The following is a 21672-nucleotide window of genomic DNA, read 5'->3' on the forward strand; positions in this document are numbered from 1 at the left end:
AAAGTTCATCACAGTCAGGGTAACTGCTTAAAATGCAACATAAACAAACAGGTCTGTGTCAATATTTTGACTCTGTGTAAACAATTCAAGCTGTATTACTCTGGAGATAATGACACATAATGCTGTATAAAATGCTCTGAAAGGGTTTTACTGAATCAATCTGCATTTGAGTTCTGGAAGAAAATTGGTCTGTGTGGTGGGGAAAATGTGAACTTCTCTGCTCCCGTTGAATATGATCCTAACAAGGTCTGGAGCTTCCAGAAAGCATCCTGGGAAAGGGCTTCACTACGACAAGGTAAATGGGGAAAGAATGGGTTTCAGATGCCGCACTGTCTATCATCCCATTCACAGAGCTTCCGAAATCGGTGCGTATGACAGAGCAGAACGTATGCTTTTGTCCCAGTAAGTATAAACAGGGTATTTCTTACAACTCTGGCGCTACATCTCCAGGCAGACACTCTTTCTCTTTTTAAAGCAACATCACAAGTTCAAGTCTGGAAAGGACAGCGATTAGTGTTTTAAAACTCTGCTAATAAAACTAAGGGAAAGCAATATGTACATAGGAGTTTATTTAGATGCCCACAAGTTTTAAATCATTCCCCTTTATATCTCAGCCCACTGGATATCTCATCCAACTGAATTACCATTGGGTTTTACAATGTGATATACAAAATGAGCTGACATTATGATTTACAAACACCCTTTGAGTATCATATAAAACACAACTGCTTCCCTTATTATACAATCATTAGGGCAATGCAAATATAGTCAATACATTAGTAGCTGAAAATGATGGGGCATTTTAAGAAAATAAATTTAACTTTACCACACAAACCTGTTAGATAAAACAAATCTTGTTTAAAAAAATGGGAATAAAGTTGTCTCAATGATTGCAAGTAATTTTTATATTGTTTTGCCACTGTCCCCTTATAAGAAACATAGTAGTACTTCATTTAAAAGACGACTAATTTTTTCACTGTATAGTCACACTTCATTCTTATTAATCGGTTTCACATTTTCTGCATGAAACTACAAAAAACTCACAAATGTAGACTTTCCAAACTGTAGCCACTAAACTTATTTCTGCACTCTTTTCCATATACTCAGTGTGTTTAATTAAAGAAAGAAAAAGCAAAAAACACTACACAAATGAGCAGAACAAAACACAACAGCACATTAAAAAGGTGACGTTTAAGCTGTAGATGCCATCATTGTAGAAATATATTCTTGTTCTAATGCCACAAACTTTCTAGCCTCATAAAAAAAAAAAAAAAAGACATCAGCTGAAGAGAATCTAAACTCTAACCTCGATATAGGGTTAAGAGTTTTAATCTGTATTTCTATCTAAACTTAGGTACTAAACAACGCTGTGCCCATGGTAAATTTAAAACTAAATATTGCAGAATGTCAATGAAGTATGAAAAGAGAAAAATCTGCTTCTGAGCTGTCAACTGGGTAATGAAAGTTACCAAGTGTTAAGGTCTCCTGTCCTGCACGTCGCTGGTACAGGTACTTCTACAATTTGTCATGGTAGCAGTAACTGAGAAGGCAGACATCATTATTACTGTAAATACAAAAAAGGAAAAATTCCAAACTCATCAATGATTTTACAATTGAAAGCAAATTCTAACCTAGTCAATTTAAATTATCTCATTTTAAGGGTCTCTGACTGTTTTATCACTGCACAATCCAGAGGGATTATACTCTTTTCCAGCACTTGCAGTTTAGTTTCTCTTGCAAAACAGAGTACTGACAACGACCAGTGATTCTTTCCTGAATGTGTGTTGAACTGGCAGTAGAATGTGGTTTTAGTTCCATTTCTCTCTATAGGAGTCTTGCTGCTGCTCCGCATGTTTGGAGAAGAAAGTGCTTTTTTTTTTTTTTTTTGCCATTTCATTAAGTTCATGGCATTTAATTTTATAAATTTTTTAAGACAGTCTTATTTTGATTACTTCCATTCTGTCCATCAAATATACTTCTGAATGCTTTAAAATGTTGGACAGCTGTGAAATATAAGTACTATGCAATTTGACTGTACATACATACATATTTTCATAAATACATCTGACAGGGACCTTGGAACTAAGTAGGTGATATCATGGGACAAAATCACAACAGGCTGTCTTATTTGTAAAATCTAGATCCAAAGGAAGAAGAGCTGAATTCTATCATGTTGTCAATACACAAAGTAAAACAAAAATACAGCATTAGTTTACCCATGAAATAATTCAAACATATTTGCAAATGTCTCGACAGGAGAAGTGTGTAATTTACAACACTGAAAACTTTTAACAACCATTGACTGATATGCGCTGTACTGTAAGTCACCCAGACAAGGCTAGCAAGGATGAGCATAGTGATAGGTCCCAAAGGCAACTCCCAAACATCTTCCTCGTGTGGAGACTTTGGTAATTGTCTGTTGTATAAAATGCCAACGCATACAACTTCGTTTCAGGTGTTAATCTTCATCAGTTTTCCTCCCTCAGCACAGTCCGGTCTGACTAGGTCAGTTATTGTTGAGACACTCTAAATCCACCGAGCAGCAGACGTTCCCATTCTGCACAGACAAACAAGCAGGTGTCAATCCCCTCCGCGGAACAAGTCACAAAGAGCAATGGGGTTGGTGGCACACAGACAGATGCATCTCTGACACATCTACCGCGTACAGTAATCTGCTTAAGCCATCACCCCAAGGTGTCCTCACCGGTCCCAAGCACAGAGGCTTTTTGAGGAGGTTGACTCTGCCAAATAGCACTGACCTAGCCTGAACTACACACGAACCAGAAACCTGGATGCGGAAGACTTAGTGGTCCCCCATAATAAAATGCAACGCAGCAATGGCAACAGAGATGACTGGATTTTTCTCCCATGCAAGAAAGTTAAATGAAGAGAGTTTTGATGTCACCCATGTAGGGAAGCTTTCTGTTAGTCTGAAATAAGCCAACAGTTCAGACTACTGATTCGTGGCAGGTAGGTATGGGAGGAAAAACACACAGCTTTGGAGTTTAATCGACTGTTAAATATCTTTCTGCAACATCCCATCATTTACAAAACTATCTCATATACTAAAAATCTACAACAATCATCGAAACCCCAAAAGAGAATTTTTTTTTTCCTTTTTTAAAAATCCAACACAAACGAATAAGAAAAACTCTAAAGAATGGTAGAAAAGCTACATTCAATAATTTAAAGCCCTGAAGCATCAGTTTGGTTTCCCACAGTGAACAGAAGAACATTTGATATAACCCAAACCAACATTTTCATAATTCTGATATTAGCGCAGTGGGGTCATCACCACACGGAGCAAGGGAGACGGATTGCACTAGAGCCATTGGATTAAATACATCTTGATGAGACCAGGGAACAGAAACTGTGACATTCCCTCCCTACTTCTGTTGCATGAGTGCCTTCATCTCTGAGCTGCAATGCGTTTCTACTTGTGTATTTGCTAGTGAAACTTTTATTACTGTTTTTGCCTCTGCTTACTGGCTCTGTAACACACATATTCTTGAACATCCACATTTAGGCAATTATTAAAATATTAGCCTAGATTCATACTGAGAAGGCCTGAAGGGCTCTCCAACAGAAAGTCTGAAAGTTGGACTAGGATATTACATATCTGCACTCAACATTTTCAACAAGCACAGGATTGTTTTTTATTTCCACCCTACAAAACACAAAAGGTGGGAGTTTTCTGCAGGCTTCTGCCCTCGGGTCTCATTGACTTTCCCGAGCTCTGAACGTGAGCTTCCAGGGGCAGAAAGCAGCCCTGGTTTCATGCAGCAACGTACATTTCCATTTACCATTCTACCTTGCCCACCGTACCTTGCACTTGCAGGTTGTACAAGGAGATCCCACCATTGTCCATACAGCACCGCTAAGCCTTGTCATTCCATAGCCATCTAGACAGGTTTTCCTGATGTCATAGGTGATGTTGTCAGCCAGACAGGGGTCACTGACACAGTGGGGACAGCACTCTCCTTCTGAGATGGCTGTGTACTCGCAGTTTAAATTCGGGCACAGAAGAGGCCAACAATCCACCTCTCCTTCCTGTAAAAATTGAAGCAAAGCTCATTGAATTTATTGGCATTTATTAGCTACCAAGAAACTTTGCATCCTGTTGAGTGGAAAAGTTTTATTTTGCTAAAATTGAAATTAACTTAACGGATCAGGTCTCAGTTTGCTTGGTCATATAAATGCATGTTTGAATATTGAGCTGAAGTTTCCTAAACGTAGCAGGCTATCAATTGGTTGTTTCTTGTCTTAACACTGTTGTCACCATTGTAGCAGGGGAACTTGAGTTCTCTAGGGTTTTTAAAGGCACCATTAGTTACTGGGTTTCAATATTTTCCATAAACTGCAATTTTTGCAGCGATCACCTTGCAGACTCACGCACTCTTTCAACACCTGGTCACATACACGTCTCTGCGGGATCACAGCAACTGTTTAAACAGAAAATTAACACTGCAGATAGATGTAGGTTGGTACGTTCGGGAAGCATTGAACATTGATCTAACTAGCAACAGCCAAAATTGATTTTATTAGCAATTCCTAAAGGAATTGTTACAGCAATACCAGTTATGTTCCACTGAGTCATTTTATTTTACGATTTACCTTTTTTAAAAAAAAAATATCAGTTTAGTAGATGGAAACATGGAGAAGAATCATCAGGTCACTTCCATAGAGCATTGCTGTGTGTGTCTACATCTGTGAAGGGCTCCAGTAACTTGCACGACGCTGCTCTGTAAGCACTTCAGATGTTGATAACAACACACACTGCACAGAACCATACATGTAGCACTGATCTAGAGCAATGCTGTCTTTTAGCTCTGTATGTTAACCTGAGCATAATATTGGGCAAAGAACTGCTAGCCACAAACTCGGTATCCCTTGTAACAGATGTCACATCTACGACTTGCTGTTGTCGCTGGCTGCAAACTTTTCTTGCTGTTCTTTTGCAAACATTTAAAAAAAAATTAGGAGAATACAAAATAGAATACTTACTGCTGTACATTATGGATTACTATCTCTTAATGAGAACTTAGCTTTGAATGTAATTTGTTTCCTGATTCTCAGACACCTCTTGATTAATATTATATATAAAGACTATGTTACACAGACAGCTATAAATGGAAAACTGATCATTTTAATGAAGTTTATTGCTGCCCTAATTAGTATATCTACGCAAAACTTAAAGCTTTAGGGCAATAATCTACAGTGCCTAATGAGGAAATAAATGGTTTTTTATACTGTATGTTTGTCTAGTAATTTTGGTTTTCTTTAATCTTCTTTTTTGGTTATTTTTTGCTAATTCAGCACATGGCACTGGCACTCCATTTTTCCAGCATTTGCTGAATGAAAAAAGAAGAACTGCATTGTCCATTTTGATAAGACAGCTACACCAGCTAATGTAATTAAAAGCTGAAACTCCTCCAACCAAATCTATCATGTGAAAAAAAAATGTAAAAGGTCATTTAAAGATCAGATGCCCTTATAAAAGTTCTCAAAAGTAGCCTAACGCTAAAGTTAATACAGTGCCAAGGTTTCCAAGCTTTTGTCAAGCTTTTCATTTTGTTCATTAGACCTACTTATTCAACAGTGAGAGGAAAACAGACGGTGTAGCTTTCAGTTCTCTGGTGCTTTCTTAAGTGCTTTATCATCATTCCCAGTCTGAAAAAGCAGGTGAAGAGGGAGCCAAGCGCCTGCTTCCAGGTATGCTTTGTTAAAAATCAGAATCCTTACTATTCTTGCTCCCACCCGAAACGCTTTACCCATACCAGGCAGCGGCACTGCTGGCAGCTGTAGGTCCAGTTGTCCCCACTGTGGTAGAGCTTGTGCCCAGTTTGGTCGAGGCACTGGCTGGTGACACGGGTGTCACACTCCGGGCAGCAGAAGAGATCAGCGCTGGGGTTCTTGCAGTCGCAGGCTGTCCTCCGGCAGAAAATCCTCCCATCCTGCGAGGACACATTGCCCTGATGTCAACCACAAACTGCCAGACAGCAACCCAGATAAGGTCACAGGGGAAGCATATCAAGGGGCACGTCTTCGGCATATCAGGAAATATTAGTGTATTCAATGTTACTGCAACAAGGACTGGATCCTGCCAGCTGTGAGTAATACCTCAAATACCAGTATTGTCCCAATTTGTGTCAGTGCGTGGATCCAACACTGTCTGAATCTGAGAAGACTGTTTTCCCGTCTCCAGCTAATTGAATTTAAAAGAAATCAGTATCTCAGAAGAAATACAGTGAAGCAATTTCATATCTCATTGGTTACATCAACAAACTCTTCAAGCAGTTGCCACTTTAATACATATAGTATTTGTTTAGCACTCTTTTGACTGAATGTATCACTGGGAAGAAAATAACTTGAATAAATAAATTGAAGTTATTAAGGTGGTCCCTTGTACTTCACAGGATCACAATAGCACTAATCATTCTTCACTTTGAATTCACCACTGGTTCTGTTCCACATCTGGTCCTACAATACATCAGCTTAAAGCTAAATGGATGTATCAACATCCATTGTAATTCAGTTCATGTATGAAAGAGGGCCCGTATTCCACAGGCTCTCCAAAAATATGACTTTGCTAAATATTTGCTTACAGTATTGGACGGCTCATTTTATTAAAGACCATTAAACAGAACTGTTTGAGATAAACAGAAGAATTGCTTCTGCATATAAAGATAAAGCATACATTCTCTTTGCATCTTAGGAAACCCAATCTATTTCAATTCCAGTTAGAAAAATTAGATGGACTATCGTGTTTGAAATTATACCCCTTACTGTAGGTGAGCCAACATACTGATATGCCACATGTAGACTGGGACCTGAAATCACTGTTAACCATGAGGACATTATTGAAAAGTTTTTTCATGAACTTTTTTTGAGTTCAGTGTGAGTTACTGGATTAGTCCATAAGCAAAGTGTCCCCTGCAGCCAGTTGGAAGGCAGAACTGTGAGAGGAACAAAGCTATATTCTGCTCTGGCTCACAACTGCAACTCCTCAAACAATTCCACTCATCTTATTGCAGTTTTTCCATGTTCTCAACAGAACCTTGTTCTGAGTGTGCAAACCTGTATCTGATGTAAGAAGGAGAAAAAACTTTACATTGCCATCAAATAAAGGGAAACCTATCAAAGCAAGGGAATTTATTTCCTCTCCTCCTTTTAAAAAGCGATTACTAAAAAGAGTGACAGCAGCCCAGGATGTCTTTTCCACAGCGAGACAAAATAGCCATAACCACAGCATGTAGCATGGGTGGTCGTTTTGTTTATGCTTTGATGTAGAAATATGTGCTTGGCTCTTGGTTTTGAGAAAAAACAGTCCTGGCCACAGTGCAACACGTACAAAATCAGCATTGGGGAATCACAATACCCACGTCAGTCACTGTCACTGCTGCATTTCATCACAGCTTTGAATTGATTAGATTATTACTTTCTATTGTAAGAATAATTAAAATGTTTTCTTATGCCTAACAAGGAAAGCTTGTGGAAATGTAGCAAACCTGCTAGGTTAACATGGATCTGAACTGCTTTTTCCAACCACAGGGCATAGGACGAGGTTGCCCTACAGCCTATATTCAGTTTTGCATCAAATTGAGATAATTAATTACTTGTGCTTGTGGCTAGCTTGCTGCTTTAGCTGTGGTAGAAGGAAAAACAAACTTTACTTCCTTACTCAGCAGTTTGAGTAAATCCTAAGGTAAAGACGACTGGCAGTGGCCTGTTTCCTCAGCCACAGTTCCAGCCAGGTCCAGATGCAATGCTGGGAATAAACCCTTTCCACAAAAAAACAAAGCAAGAAATCATACCCCCCTCTTTCAGAATGTGGCAAAGGAAGAGAGCCAAAAGCCTTCCCTCATGGAAAAGTATAACTCAGCCTCCATCCTTGCAGGTGGGAAAGCACAGCCATCCTCCACGCCCGGCTGAGGGCAGACATGGAGCAGCAGCTCAGCCCAGGAGCGATGCCAGGCTGACCAGGACCAGCTCCAGGCACGCGGGCTTGTGCCAGGCGGCCGGGCAACCCACACCCACAACAAGGGCAGTCCCTCTCCTCTCCATAATGGAGCGCTGATTAATAATGCCGAACAATAACCTGTCTGCTTAGTTCCAATTCGGCTTCCAAGCTTTCAGGATGAGTTTTCAAATTCCCCGTTCAGCAGGTGACAGTGCTGGTAGTTCCGTGATTCTCTGAGCTCCCGTGGCTGTTACCTCTGGGGAGCAGCTAACCTTTTAGGTTGCCTTTGCTCTCTGTATTTCAGAACACTGACAAAGCCTGATTATTTTGCCAGAGACCTTTTGGTAATCGTAATACACTGCTACTCTCTTTATTCTTTAAGCATCTATGTTTTATCTACAAGCTCATTAGTTCATTAGCCTTTCAAAAAACATTTTTATCCCTACACTGCAGTGACACAAAGCCTCTTAACCTACAACATCTCACTTGCATCTTTGCAGCTCTACAGTAGCATTGAGAAATAGATCAAAAGTTGAGAAATACAGAGAAAACAACTTATTTTCTTTTGTTGGGTAATAACGTATAGCATCTTATTAGTACCTCTCCCTCCCCAGCTTCCTCACTGAATCTGTTCTACATGCTTCATAAGCATCAGTGGTACGAACACAAAATTGTTCTTACCAAAGGAAAAACTGGCCCACAAGGGAATCGCTGTAAAGGGTAACTCAAGTTTCCACAGAGTCCCAAAGCCAATTTGGACAGAAATCAGACCCTGCAGAAACCAAACCATCAAACTGTTCTCACCCTCAGGAACACACTTCACCTTGGCACATCCCCCTGTTCCCAGCACTGTGCTTACCCCCCAAGGCTTTTTTCATACAAGGAATGGAGTGTTGTCTTAATCAGAGGACAGACTCAAAAGCCCAGATATAGCCAGACTGTACAGTCAGGCTTAGTTTTCTCATGGGAGAGAGCAACAGCTCCCCACTCCCCTTCAAATTTCTACCAGTTTTAAATTTGATTGTGTAGTAAATTCACAAGAATTCAGGAACATGCCTGTAGAATGCACATCAAATATACTTAAGGTACTATATATTAATTTCTAGTTTTGAGAATTTATGTTTATGTAAACTTTATATTCATTCAGGTGAACAAGGATGGTATGAAGAGACTGGGTCTGATGAAATACTGAAATGATACCCTGTGCTTCAATATTAACACTCTGCTTCTTGACATAACTGAAGTAACATAATTTTCCATAGTACAGAGTATCCTACTCCACAAATAACTCTGAAGTTCATTAAGTAAGGTTAAGTCAGGTATTTAATCTCCTTTGCACCAGATTGTAAGTTTAAATCTTTTCAAGATGGGATCTATGTGTTTCAGCCAATTCACAAAATACATCCATCTGACCTTTCCTAAAATAACCATAACAAAAGAAAAGCCAGGAGAAAACACATTATTTTAAATCTGAAATGCTGATTTATCTCTTAGACAAAACAAGTGAGTAGGATCATTTCAAAGCTTGAGTAAGAAGTATAAGGGGTGATTTAGTTACACTCTGCCCTTTTCCTCACTGAAAACTGAGCAGGCTGCAAAAAGGTCAAGCAGGTCCATGCAATGGCATGAAAAGGATAGAGCCCTGCAGCAGGTTTGAGAAGTAGTCTGGTGCATTGGAAGCCACGGTTTATAGCAGTAAGTTTCAATAACATATTTCAATAAACACTGAGGAAAGACTTTATGTTCTGACTGGGATATGATAGAGAAGGAGTTCTCCCTGTTTTCCCTGTTCTACAGACAAGAATTTGGCTCTTGAGACAGCTAGCTACTGGAATGAAATTAAATGCAAATGTTAATTCACAGAGGAAAAAACTGGAAAGTGAAGAAGATATAAAGGAAGAGTCATAGCAACAAACACTGCCGGGCTTAGTTTAAAATATCTATGTACTAGTTAATAATTTTGTATATTTTCATATACTAATAAGACCATTCAACATAAGAAATAAGTGCAGTGAGAAATGGCAAATAAAACAAATTACAAGCAATCTAAAATGGGAATACTAATAGTTATAATTCTGCAAAGGCAGACCAGATGTCTTCACATATATTAAACTGTTTATTCTATTGACTGGAAATCCCTTCATAAGCCAGCCAGTTCCCCAAGATTACAATAAAAGCTTAATATATATTCAGTGGAGTTGTATACTTCAGCTTCTGAAGGGAGGAGTTTTAGGGAGCTTGAGGCTACTTGAAGTAAAAAATATAGCAACTAACAAGAACATATTCCCTTTTGAGCCCAAAACAGCAGTGTACTTTGTGGGTTCTATTCACTCTAAAGTCTTAATTTCCCTTCTGCTATACTACTGCAATACAGAAATGATGAGGCTTTCAGGCTCTCCTAACTTCAAAACAACTCTTCCCCCTTGTCCCTCTCAAACTCTCTAATGTATCTCTGGCTCATAAGCACTGAGACATGGGGACTGATAGGTCAATTCTCACGCCCTACATTCACCTTTTCACAGTGGCCAAAATCTCATTTTACATACACTTACACAAGGGCCAATAGTGTTCTGCTGTGTCTAAGGACAGCTTTACCAGTGCTATGAATGCAACAGGTCAAAGTGGCCATCAAAGACCAACCATTTCTCAGATTGGTGCATTTTAAAAATTCTTCTAATTTCAGTGACAGCATTCCTCTTTTACCTAGTGAAAATTAAGAGAGCAGAGTCAAATATTCTTTTAACTTGATCACCATACTCAGATAATTGATAACTAATAATTTCTAGGGGGAAAAACCAAAATCTGATCTAAGTGTTAACTCTAAGGTAGATCTACTTATACGACACCTGTTGACTCCAAAGGTGCAGAGTGCTGCACTGCTCAAGTGGGAGAGCTGCCAACATAGCGGAGGTGGGATAAGGAAGAGAAAGCTGGCCTTCACCATTCTTCACTTGATGAAATTAAGTGCCTGCTGCTAGGTCCTCTAACCTTTGACTCATGCTCAGGTCTTCCTGCTCGGCCAGTTAATTCACCTGTATTCCAAGTAACGGGAAACACCACCAACAGAAGATGTCTGACTACAGTACTGGTCCTGAGAAATGCATATTCATGTGAAAGAGAAATTGAAAATAGTTTTCAACATTGCCATTAAGTGTGCTAATCGCCTGCACGTGGTGTCAAAGAGTAATGCAAGACCCTCATCAAGGCACGCTCTGAGTAGCTCCGGCACACAGGGTGACATGGTAGAAGCTCAGCAGGGTTAGCCATTATTCAGCTGTGTCTGCGGTTGCGCAAAATAAGAAAAAAATATTACTTCTCAGAAGAATTTCCCCATCACAGCTTCAGCGCCCACAGCAGAGCTTACCTTTTGCCTCAGTGCCTTGGGCTTAGGCTAGTATTTTTGCCAACACAAGTGCCACTGCAATACTGGGTTTCTGACACGAGCCCAGAGAACTAAAGGACTCCTGAAACCCAGACCAGCTGGATCTCACCTTGCAGGAACAAACGGAGCATCTGTCCTCCCTCAGGGTCCACACCTGCCCGTTCCGCTTGAAGCCACCTTCATGGGGACAGTCTCCAGTGCAAGATGGTCCGGACGGACAAAGGCAATCAAACCCTCCTGCCAGGTTCACACAGGCTGAATCGTTCCAACAGGTGTGGGTCTTTAAGGCACATTCATCAATATCTGCAAAACAGCAGTTTTATAATGCTTTGCACTTTTTTTTCCTTTTTTTTCCACAGGGCAAACTTTATTTCTGTATTAAGTAATTATTGTTCACCTGCCTTGATGGTGGAAGAGGGTGGCTTCTTTCTATATCTTTGCCTATCTTCCATATTTACTTGCTAAACATTAAACACACTTTTTTTTTATAGGTTATTCTTCAGTGTTTGCTTTGATTCCACAAAGAATTCTTAAGCTGTCTCCAGCAGGCTTAATTCTAAGTGCTGAGACTGACATACCTAGTGGAACTGTACATCAGTGATGAACTTGAACCTTCAGACAAGGGTGTACAGTGATTTCCCAGGGACTGGAAACTAGTGAACAATCAGAATGACTTTCTGTCAATTAGACCACACTCTGTTCTGGGTTTTACACCAAAATAGAAGTGCACTATTCTTCATAAGTTCCTAGCATGATCAGCTTTTCCGGTACTAAAAGCAATCAATTGCATCCTTTTCCCATTGCTGGAATGTGTAAGTGAATTGGGAGGGGGGAAAAAAAAAAAAAAAAAAAGGAAAAAAGAAAAGGAAATAAAGGAATCAGAGGCACCTTATACAGGAAAAAAAGTCATAGAACAAAATTGTGCAGGAAAAGTATGATTTAGCAATGACACAAAGAAATAAGTAACAAAAGAAAATCATTATACACTAGAGAAAACTGAATTACAGTATCTCATTAAAATTGCTTTTGGAGGATAAAATATAATTATGCAATATGAATTTATCGAGGGAGTTAATGCAGCATTCTTTTTCTTGCAGCAAAGCCATGAGATTTTTAATCACATTGTTAAAAACAGGTATTTCTTTCAGAAAATAACTTTGGATTGTTCTTAAACAACATATTGACAGATTGTCCAGATAAAATACCAGTAAACTGGTGGGTCTCTCTTGTTCCAACATGAACAATGAAAACTGTAAGCAACAGGGGGAGGAAGGCTGAAGAAGAAAAACCTTCAGAAGTATGTGATGGTTTCTATCATTAAAATTCCAGAATACTATCATATGAATTCAGAAATTACAAGGAAGATCCCTCACACTTACTATTTAAAATGACCTTGTTGCTAGTGTGAAATGTATAAATGTTCAATACTACCCAAAAGTACTTTTAATTCCTCTCTAAAACAAAAAACTTGAAATTCAATATAATTCACCCCCCACCCCCAAATTACTTGAAGTCTAATTTAGGTGGAATGTGATGGCCAGTTGCCCTACTTCTTGGACAAGTGCCATGGGTTCACAAGTCATCTCCTCAGAAAGGCACATTTTAAAAAGACATAAATTCTCTCAATCTGATGAAGGACATTCTATAAGAATCAAAACACTAAATTCACCCTGACCTGGTTAGTAAAATTCCTGATTTCTACTAATAAACAGTCCAGGACTGAGTGGAAATATGGTAGTGCCCTTGGATTTGACCAACTGCAAAATCAACCTGCACAACCGAGTCAGGGGCCTGCGCTACCAGAAAAATAGTGGTTCCTTCTGCTTATAGATCCAAGGGCAAGCTGGAGGCGATTACACTGCAGAAGGGCTTCACTCCTGGGCTAACGTGCGGGCTAGCCCTTTGTCAGAGATGTTCCCAGTGGTCTGGTTCCACAATTCAATTGCCTGTTGCTCAGACTTCCCTAAAAAGGGGGTGCTTTGCTGCCCTGACAGTCTTAATTGCCAAAAAACCTATTGCCCTAATGCATAGCTTAGCACTAACTGGGCACCTGAAAGGTCCACTATCGGTGATGTAAAAGGCACTGCGCTAAGAGAAATTCAAATTTGTAGTTCGTTGTTTAGCAAGTGTCAGAGTATCACAGGAGGTAAAAACCATGAAGAGTGACAGGAAGAGAGGTATGAATGAACTGGTATGAAATGAATTATATCCAAAGAGCTACTGCAAGACTTAAAATATTCTTTAAAATATCCCATTCTCCTTTCAGTAGACTTTGACCTGTATTTTATGCTGAAGACAAAGGTATAAATGAAACGTTCCCTTTGTCTTTGGTGATTTCACCAAGCGTTGTCAATATTCTCTTCCCCAGCATATTAAGGGCTCCTTGAATAGCATATATACATAGGATGCAGAGGGATCACGGTGCAGATTAGAAGGGTTGCTTTCACAGTTCAAAACTAAAAGGATTTCACAGATGAATATAAATCCATATTGCCTACAGAGTTCCATGTAATTGCTTTACTTATGACACAGAAATCTAATTCTGTTTCCATGTAATTTAACAGATTTATGGAAAGCCAGATGTTAGCAATTATAGAAACTAACATTATTCATATTCTCCATAGTACAGACCTGTTCACACTGCACAAAGCCAACTTAATCTGTTATACATATCCAAAAGGGAAGAATATCCTATTTACGTACTGCTACGGCTGTTCTCCAGCATGCATAAAAAGGATGTCCCCATTAAGAGTGGCCCAAACTGGTAAATGGGACATTCCTGACAAAGAAGCCAATCAAGCAATGCTTAGTAACATAGCATGAACATAAATTCCTAATTGCTACTCAGTTTGCTCTTTTTTTTTTTTTGTTCTTTATTCAAATTATGGTTTCTTATTATTTTATGGCATTTATTATTTAAAATTTTTAGTCATTAATCAAATATAAAAGGCTTGGACACCGCACTCATTTCCAGCTCAACTTTTAATAGAGCTAATTTTCTGAGAACATCCCTTTGGCAGTTTTTTCTTGTCACTGATTGCATTTCTAAAAGTCAGAACAAACAGCCAATGTTCCCAGTAACTTGAGGAAAAGAATTTATAAGCATAACATGGTTTTGTTCCTTTCACTCTTTCAGCCCTAAACCAGATTCAGAAGGGTCTGGGGAAGGAAAAAATCAAAAAAAAATGATCCTGAATTGTTAGCTCCCAGTAGTTTAAGAAAGTGCTTCAGTTCAATGGAGATAAATGAACTTGCTCAAATGGACATGAGAACAGTATGTAGATGGCTATTCAAGACATGGAAGAAAATACTTATATTTAGTATGAAATTTCTCTTAACAACTAGAATCGATGTCTACTTAGGTGTTGAAAAATTAGCCTAGCTTAAAATTCTGAACATGTCCAATCCAATCTTCTAATGAATATGAAAACTGTATGATAAAACTCTTGCATATAGATTATTTTGATATTATTCAAATCCTTGCTCAGCTCAAATTCCCCACACTCCCATCAGGTTTCACTTGCTTTTCCACTGAAGATGCAGGCCCAAAACCAGAACGTTTAATGATGGGCAAAGCAAAACTGTACATAAACTTTAGTTCCCATTATAACAACACTGGGTAGGAAGAAGAGGAAATATTCATTTATAAATCAAGCAACTTCAAATAACAATGGACAAGTGCACATGTATAGCAAGGAGACTCCATAGTCCTTCCCTATATATAACACAAGATCTCTGTCTTGACTTTGGGGGGGATCAGTTTTTTCATGTATTCTGTCAACTTGTGCAAACAATCTGTTTTTCAGACCTGGAGTAGGATTTTGCAATTTTATGCATGCATTATATTGAGATAATCTGTGGCAGACTACTAATTAATTCAAGTACAAGTGGCAGAGCTTTACTTCCTCTCTCCACACAGTTCCTTTTCAAGGAAAAGCGAGGATATGGCCTTTTCAAGGAAAAGTGGAAATTACCATAATCAGAAACTTGCTTGTGATGCTACCCTTACGTTATCTTCTATCAATAACGTATAACATCAAAGTGATGGATGCTGAGCTACGCCACCTCAAACACTGCACACAATTATCATCAAACTGATCAAGATCCTCACTATTCAAACACTCTGTGCTTCTTTAAACAAATGTACGGCAACAAGTACCTGATCACATGCATGTAGCCGCAATGCAACTAGTCACAATTTGGGGATGGGAAAAGAAAGAAAACAAGCCACCCAAGAAGTGCTCATTTCCCAATATACTCTCAAAGGACATAAAGATAGCTTGGTAACATGGGCGGATGAGAAATCCGAATCAAAATGGAACAGACTAATCCCCTGAGATGCAATTTCCTTCTCCATCCTTTTTTGGCTGTAACGAGAAGTAATTTGCCTCAGATATTATGAGAGGTCCCATGGCCACTGTATTTGAATGAGGTAGAAGACAGGCATGACTGTACATATCAACACAAGTTCATTAAATTGGTTTCACTGAAATTTTAGCCCAGTCCCTAGCTACTTCATTTCTTAGTTTTCAAGGCTATTCAGGTTTTGATGGTATGACTTTTCTATAGCACCTTAATGAATGTATGCAAGCAAGTCATGCAGCGTGGGGCTCTGTAATATCATGATAAGCTGCTGCAGAAGAAAGAACCCTACTAATGTGCTAATTTTAACTGTTATGGTACATTAAACCATTGCAGTATAACGTTAACGTGAAAAACGTATGCTGGGCTCCCAAATCAATGTATGTACAAGTTAACTAAACACTATTTTGACATATCGTTTTTCACAGGCAACTTGTCACTTAATGTATTTGCCTTCTTTCTAAATCAAAGTAACTTGGACTTATGTTTGAAAAAAAAAAATAAAAAATCACTAAACAGATTCATTTTTTGTTAGAAAATATTTTATGATAGTACTTTTATTCTACAGAGACATAATGGTCTATTAAAGAACACTGCATAGTAAATTAGATTCTGAGTATAGGATTTACTAATGCTTTCTAGAAATATAGAAATGACTAAACACAATTACCTTGAAGACATGTAACACAACTTTCTCTCGGAATACAAGAATCAGAATTTACTAAATGGAAAGGAAGCAAGATAATTTTTATTTTGCGGGATAAAATCCACAGACACAGACTCTGATGTATTATGAGTTTTAAAAAATTCTATGAGCAGAACAAAAGCAAGCCATAAAGAAGCAGCTTCTAGAGTTGGTCCTGCATACTCTGAACCATATGCAAACCTTTCTGTCTATGTACCACTTTTTTAAAAACAGACAGAAAAGCAATTCTCAAGTATATAGAGAGATTGTCAAAGGATGGGTCTAGCTTTTGGTTTGACAGAGAGTAAAACAAACAAAGCATAAACCTCCTTTTCTCTCACTTTCTAATCTAGGTAACAGACAACACTGCTGTATACCATGGAATATATGAAAGCTTCTGGAATTGATTTGAAACCCATTCAAGCACTGCTGTACCCTGAATTTGTGGGAGACTAAGATATATGGAGTTTTCTCTCACAAGCTGCTGAGTCCTACCTTTTTCTAGCTTTCATTTCCCCACAACAGCTACTCTAACCCAACAGTGAGGTCTAGCTACGCAACTTTTCAGGATGAAATACATGGTGAATCCTCTGTTTTTTTTAGTGGGAGGATGGTCTGTGTTAAGGTTCCTTACAAAAGTTGCACTGATTCTTAAAGAAAATAAAAGAAATAAACCAACAACTGACAAGTACTGCTGCCTTGATTGGTTTTCCTTCTGTGCTTGCAAGTCATAGTGTAAACACTCAGAGAGATGAACATCATGAAAAAAGTAGAATCAGGAATTCTATACTCCAGGGTCTGAACAGCTCTCTGCAGACTGGAAGCATCTCATTTAAAGAGAAATGGAGATTAAAAAGTGTAATTTAATTTGCTTTTATTTTTCTTCTGTAGATAGGAGTGAATTTTGCGAAACATTATTAACTTCCCAGAATACAGCACTTCTTTGCCAGTTTGTCCCTTCTATTGGTTCTGATAATCTTAAAGGTTATCACTGAAAATTTGGTGGTGAGGATGTTCATTGACTACCTTATGAGGTACCAGTATCTGGCAACAAGTACTCAGTGCAGGGAAAAAACAATGTATGCCAGTTGCTTCCATACGGTATCAGTAGATGATACTGGGCTATGTATCATGTAACTCATAGTTCTCTATAAAGTATTTTAGTTTGTTTACCTTAAAGCATAACAAAGCTCCTATTTAAAAAAATCCAAACAAACAAAACAAAAACAACCCAGCAACTATAGCCTACACGTTTTAATTGCCAAGCAAACTTTAGTAGCAACCAGCAATTGTCTTTTGTCTGCAAGCAGTATTCTTAATATATTGTCAAAGGCCAGTGCCTCATAAAAACGCTACTGCTGGAAATTAAATTACATTCTCTTAATTTCAGCCTGCTCACCATCACCTTAGGAAGCTGACATCTTTTATAAAAGCATGGCCATGGAAATATATTTCCTTTTCAAAGCTGCCTTTGGTTGATATTTAGAGCAATAAAAGAATTTTCCCAATCTTGAAGTGGCCTGGTTAAGTCATACATCCTTATTACCCAAGCTCTAGTACAATATTATGACCTTCCCCTCCACATCTGTTGATTTACACATTTGTCTCTTGCCAGGTTTTCTCCTAGCCAGTGAGAATAAAGCTTTTAGAAGCATTGAGGTATCACAACACTTCCCAATTAAATGCTATTTTTTAAAAGGTTCTGCAAGCACTGCAGAGACACTGCAAGCAATGACCCAGCTCCAAGACCACCTACATATAAACAGAGGGAAAGGGGATCAATCAATAGATACACAAATGTATCCAGCAAAAGCAACTGTCTGCTTGGGCTTTGGGCAATCTGTCAGAGCGAAGTGCTCCCTCCCACTGCCTTATGATTTTCATACGTTGTTATTATTATTATTATTTTTGTGGGGGAGGGTTTAATCTTTTTTTCCTTACGTTCTTAGCCTTTTTATTGTTCTCCAAGTTTTGTCCTTCAGGGATGAAGAGGAAACATTTCAAAACATACCGAAGGGCAATGGCCCAAATCCACCTCAGGTACACGCTAGGATTTCAGTAGAGAGTCTGTAAAATACACCAGGACAAAATGCTGTTGCTAAGCAGATGAATCCTCTTTTATCTGAAATAGAGCGAATGACTCTGGCCCTGACTCTAAATACTCCACCATGCAAACAAGCTCTGTAACGTGATGGAAGTCAGTGTTGAAGAAATTGAGTTTTACCTAGAATGCGTAGTGCTATCTGTCATTTTAACCAACTCTTAGTTACGCTTTAAAATAAACATCATGGCTTGAGATTTCTCTGTCAATATGGGTTAGCAGAAACTTTCAATTAATTTTTAATTGGTTAACCCGTATAACGAAACAAAATAAACTGGTTTATCCTCTTCCTCACTGGCACCCTGCAGCAGATGGTTCAGAAAAGCTGTTTAGTTAAAATAACCCAGCTAATTTCACATTCTGTTTACAACTTGCATATGGCAAGATGAGCACCTCACCTTACATACTTCCAGCATGCTGTGCAGGTCAAAGCAAGGGCATTTTGTTTTCACTAGAACTCATCCCTCCAGTCTCTGCAGGATACAGAAGGTTTCGGGCTCTGTTTTGCTGTCAGGTAGCCAAGTGCCCTTCCCTTTAATAGCAATGCAATGCAAGCGATACTGGCCCCTTCAGCAACTGAGCCTAGCTACGGGCCATTCAACACCACAGTCTCGTTTGTGTCCATCTCTCCCTGAGACCACCCCGAGCCTTGTATTTCATTTGTCCCAAACCAGCCCAACAAGGGATGGGGTTGCTATGCAAGCAGTACGGGTAGGCATCAGGAATCCCACAAATGCCTCTTACCCCAATTATCTCAGAGCGTTTTTGAAGTTTATGTCATGTTGTTTTGACTTCTCATAAAGCAAATATTTTCACCATTGTTTTGTCCATCGCTCCTTTTTACACTATTTAAATAAATCAGAGGAGAACTTTAACGTTACAGAATCTGTTTAGAAATATATGACTTTCATGTGGTATTTTGTCTATCAAGTCACAAAACATTGCAAAGTTTGCCATTCTTTACACAGCCACCCCAGTGAAGTTCACTGCTGTGATTTTACTGACCTCCCTGCCAGCTTAGGAAAATGTGAAAAAGCTAATGTAGCTGGACAGTCTACAAATACTGGGTTTGAAAATAAATATTATTCTTCTGCATTTTTTAAATCATGATGTTATCTTAGCCCAAGGACTTCTAATAGCCAAAATTTGTATCAGGAATGTTTGTTACAAGTAAATTTATGTATTTTTATTATGAAGTTTTATTTTAACTTTTAATTTAATTGTTTTCTTTAACTCTCAGAAGAGCCCTCTGCACTTACGGACATGATAAATCAAATTTATAGTGTAAAAATATAAAGTCTTTCACAGAAGTAGCAGAAATGCTTTTATAGAAAACTCATAGAACTGAGCAGAGATGAAGTAACTGAAATGCCAAAGAAAGGACACAGAACTATGAGAAGTTTATCTGTATCTCCATCGAGGTTAAAACAGGATCCTTTCTAAATTGTTTTAAAGTCGTATGATAAAATACCATAAAGAAATTATGTATAAGGTTTCTCAGAATGAGTAAAAAAGTGGAAAAACTGTAAGGCAGATATAAAGCACAATTACCATCTTCACTATAATTTTATTACTGCTTTCTTGCTGCTGTGGCACACAAAGTCTTACGGACAGTCAAGGGCACCCAGACTGCAAGAACCAGCACTAACTCCTCATGGAGCCTCATCCTTTGTCCTCCCATAGAAACAACCGACAGATTCCTCTACTCCCTGTGAGAATTCCTCTCTGTTCATGCCCCTAGGGCCTTATTCCGTAAATATGGTGCATAAAGAGCTTGACTCCATTTGCATAATTCTAAAAATAAAATGATGATGATGTCAAACAATGGAAAACAAAGCAAAGCAACACAGACATACCCCAAACGCGTTCTCATATCTCTCTGCCGAAATTTGAAAATGGAAAACCAACTCTTCCCCTTTTGTGGCCTATTATGCTCCCCAGAAAGCCTACTTTCCCTTCAGGTTTTACAGCAACTTATTATGATAAATGGCAAGGCACAGTAAGTCACACTTGGGCTCTCCGGCTGCCTCCCTCCTGTAATAACCATTCCAAAATGTGACGTGTCTTGAACGAGCACCCACGCTGCGTGGCTCTGGGCCTGCTGACAAAACACAGACAGGCTCACTTGCATTCGCATTTTAGCTTTAAACAGCTTTAAACACAGTAACTGCTCAGGACAGTGTCTCAATAGTCACTTTGCAACACCATGCAGAAGGAGGGGGGAAAAAAGAAAGAAAGAAAAAAAAAAAACCAAACACTATGCTGATCATTGCTTACCAACACAGGACTCCCCGGAAAGAGAATAGCTTCCATTGTCATGGAAACCGCTTCTGCACTCACAGTGGTACCACCCTGGGAGGTTAACACAGCGTGAATGGTTGTGACACTCAATGATCCCCTCTGCACACTCATCAATATCTGCCTCAGAGAAAAACACAAGCCAGCCAGGAAATTAATTTCCTTTGACACCAATGCTTTAGGTTTGTTTTTTTCTTTTTCTTTTTTTTTTCTGTTGTTTTTTTTTGGGTTTTTTGGATGATTTTTTTTTTTTTAATCTTCCTTTAATAGATGGATCAAGGTTTATCACGCTTCTAATCAATAGACACTTAAAACACGACTCACATAGCAATAAAAAAAGAACAACAATACATCATGAAATTTGATACATACAAGACATTTGTTCACACTGTGATTTGTTTAAAATGCAAAGCAAACATGCAGATTTTTTTGTTTGTTTGTTCTTTGCTTTTCATTCGGAAGTTACATTTGTCTGAGCACAGAAAACCTTCCAGAGCAGGTTCTCCACTGAAAAGGCAGTTCCAGCAATATTCCTGCTTTACAAACTGCATGTCCCAGGACACCTCGGAAAAAAAGAGTGTTTTCTTCAGGATTTGTGTTTGTAGTGTTCAGCTGTGATATCTGCGGCTATCTGGCACTTAAGGTGCTCAGAGCATTTTGCAAACAATAGTTAATCTCTTTCGTTTATAAGATCAAAATAAAAACCTGGTACACGTATGCGTGCAGTCCATGTTTCAGCTGCAATAAAGCATTTAGCTAGAAAAGAGTGAAGCAACTGAGAGCAAGTCTGTAGCAATGGAAAGGTACAGCAAGATGAATACCCTGCTGAGTTTCAATAAATTTGCTGGTTTTATAAAGGAGTTTTTAAAATTTCTATAACATGG

General features: G+C 38.7%; 1 protein-coding gene across 3 annotated transcripts in view; it reads right to left on the reverse strand.

The window, feature by feature from the left end:
- Positions 1 to 559: 559 nt before the first annotated feature.
- NELL1 (neural EGFL like 1) overlaps positions 560 to 21672 on the reverse strand; it is a 290337-nt gene continuing 269224 nt past the window's right edge. The window contains exons 15-19 of one of the 3 annotated variants that reach the window (XM_026850769.1): positions 20768 to 20842; positions 11452 to 11645; positions 5778 to 5954; positions 3826 to 4050; positions 560 to 2557 (exon numbers count right to left, since the gene is read on the reverse strand). In XM_026850769.1, coding sequence (XP_026706570.1) covers positions 2507 to 2557; positions 3826 to 4050; positions 5778 to 5954; positions 11452 to 11645; positions 20768 to 20842 — 722 coding nt within the window. In that variant the 3' untranslated portion in view covers positions 560 to 2506. Of the gene's footprint in view, positions 2558 to 3825; positions 4051 to 5777; positions 5955 to 11451; positions 11646 to 20767; positions 20909 to 21672 lie in introns of all 3 variants that reach the window. The other 2 variants (XM_026850768.1, XM_026850770.1) reach the window with 2 other exon arrangements.

This window comes from Athene cunicularia, assembly GCF_003259725.1.
Source record: "Athene cunicularia isolate RWA chromosome 5 unlocalized genomic scaffold, athCun1 chr5_part3, whole genome shotgun sequence".
In the NCBI taxonomy this organism is placed as follows: Eukaryota; Metazoa; Chordata; class Aves; order Strigiformes; family Strigidae; genus Athene; species Athene cunicularia.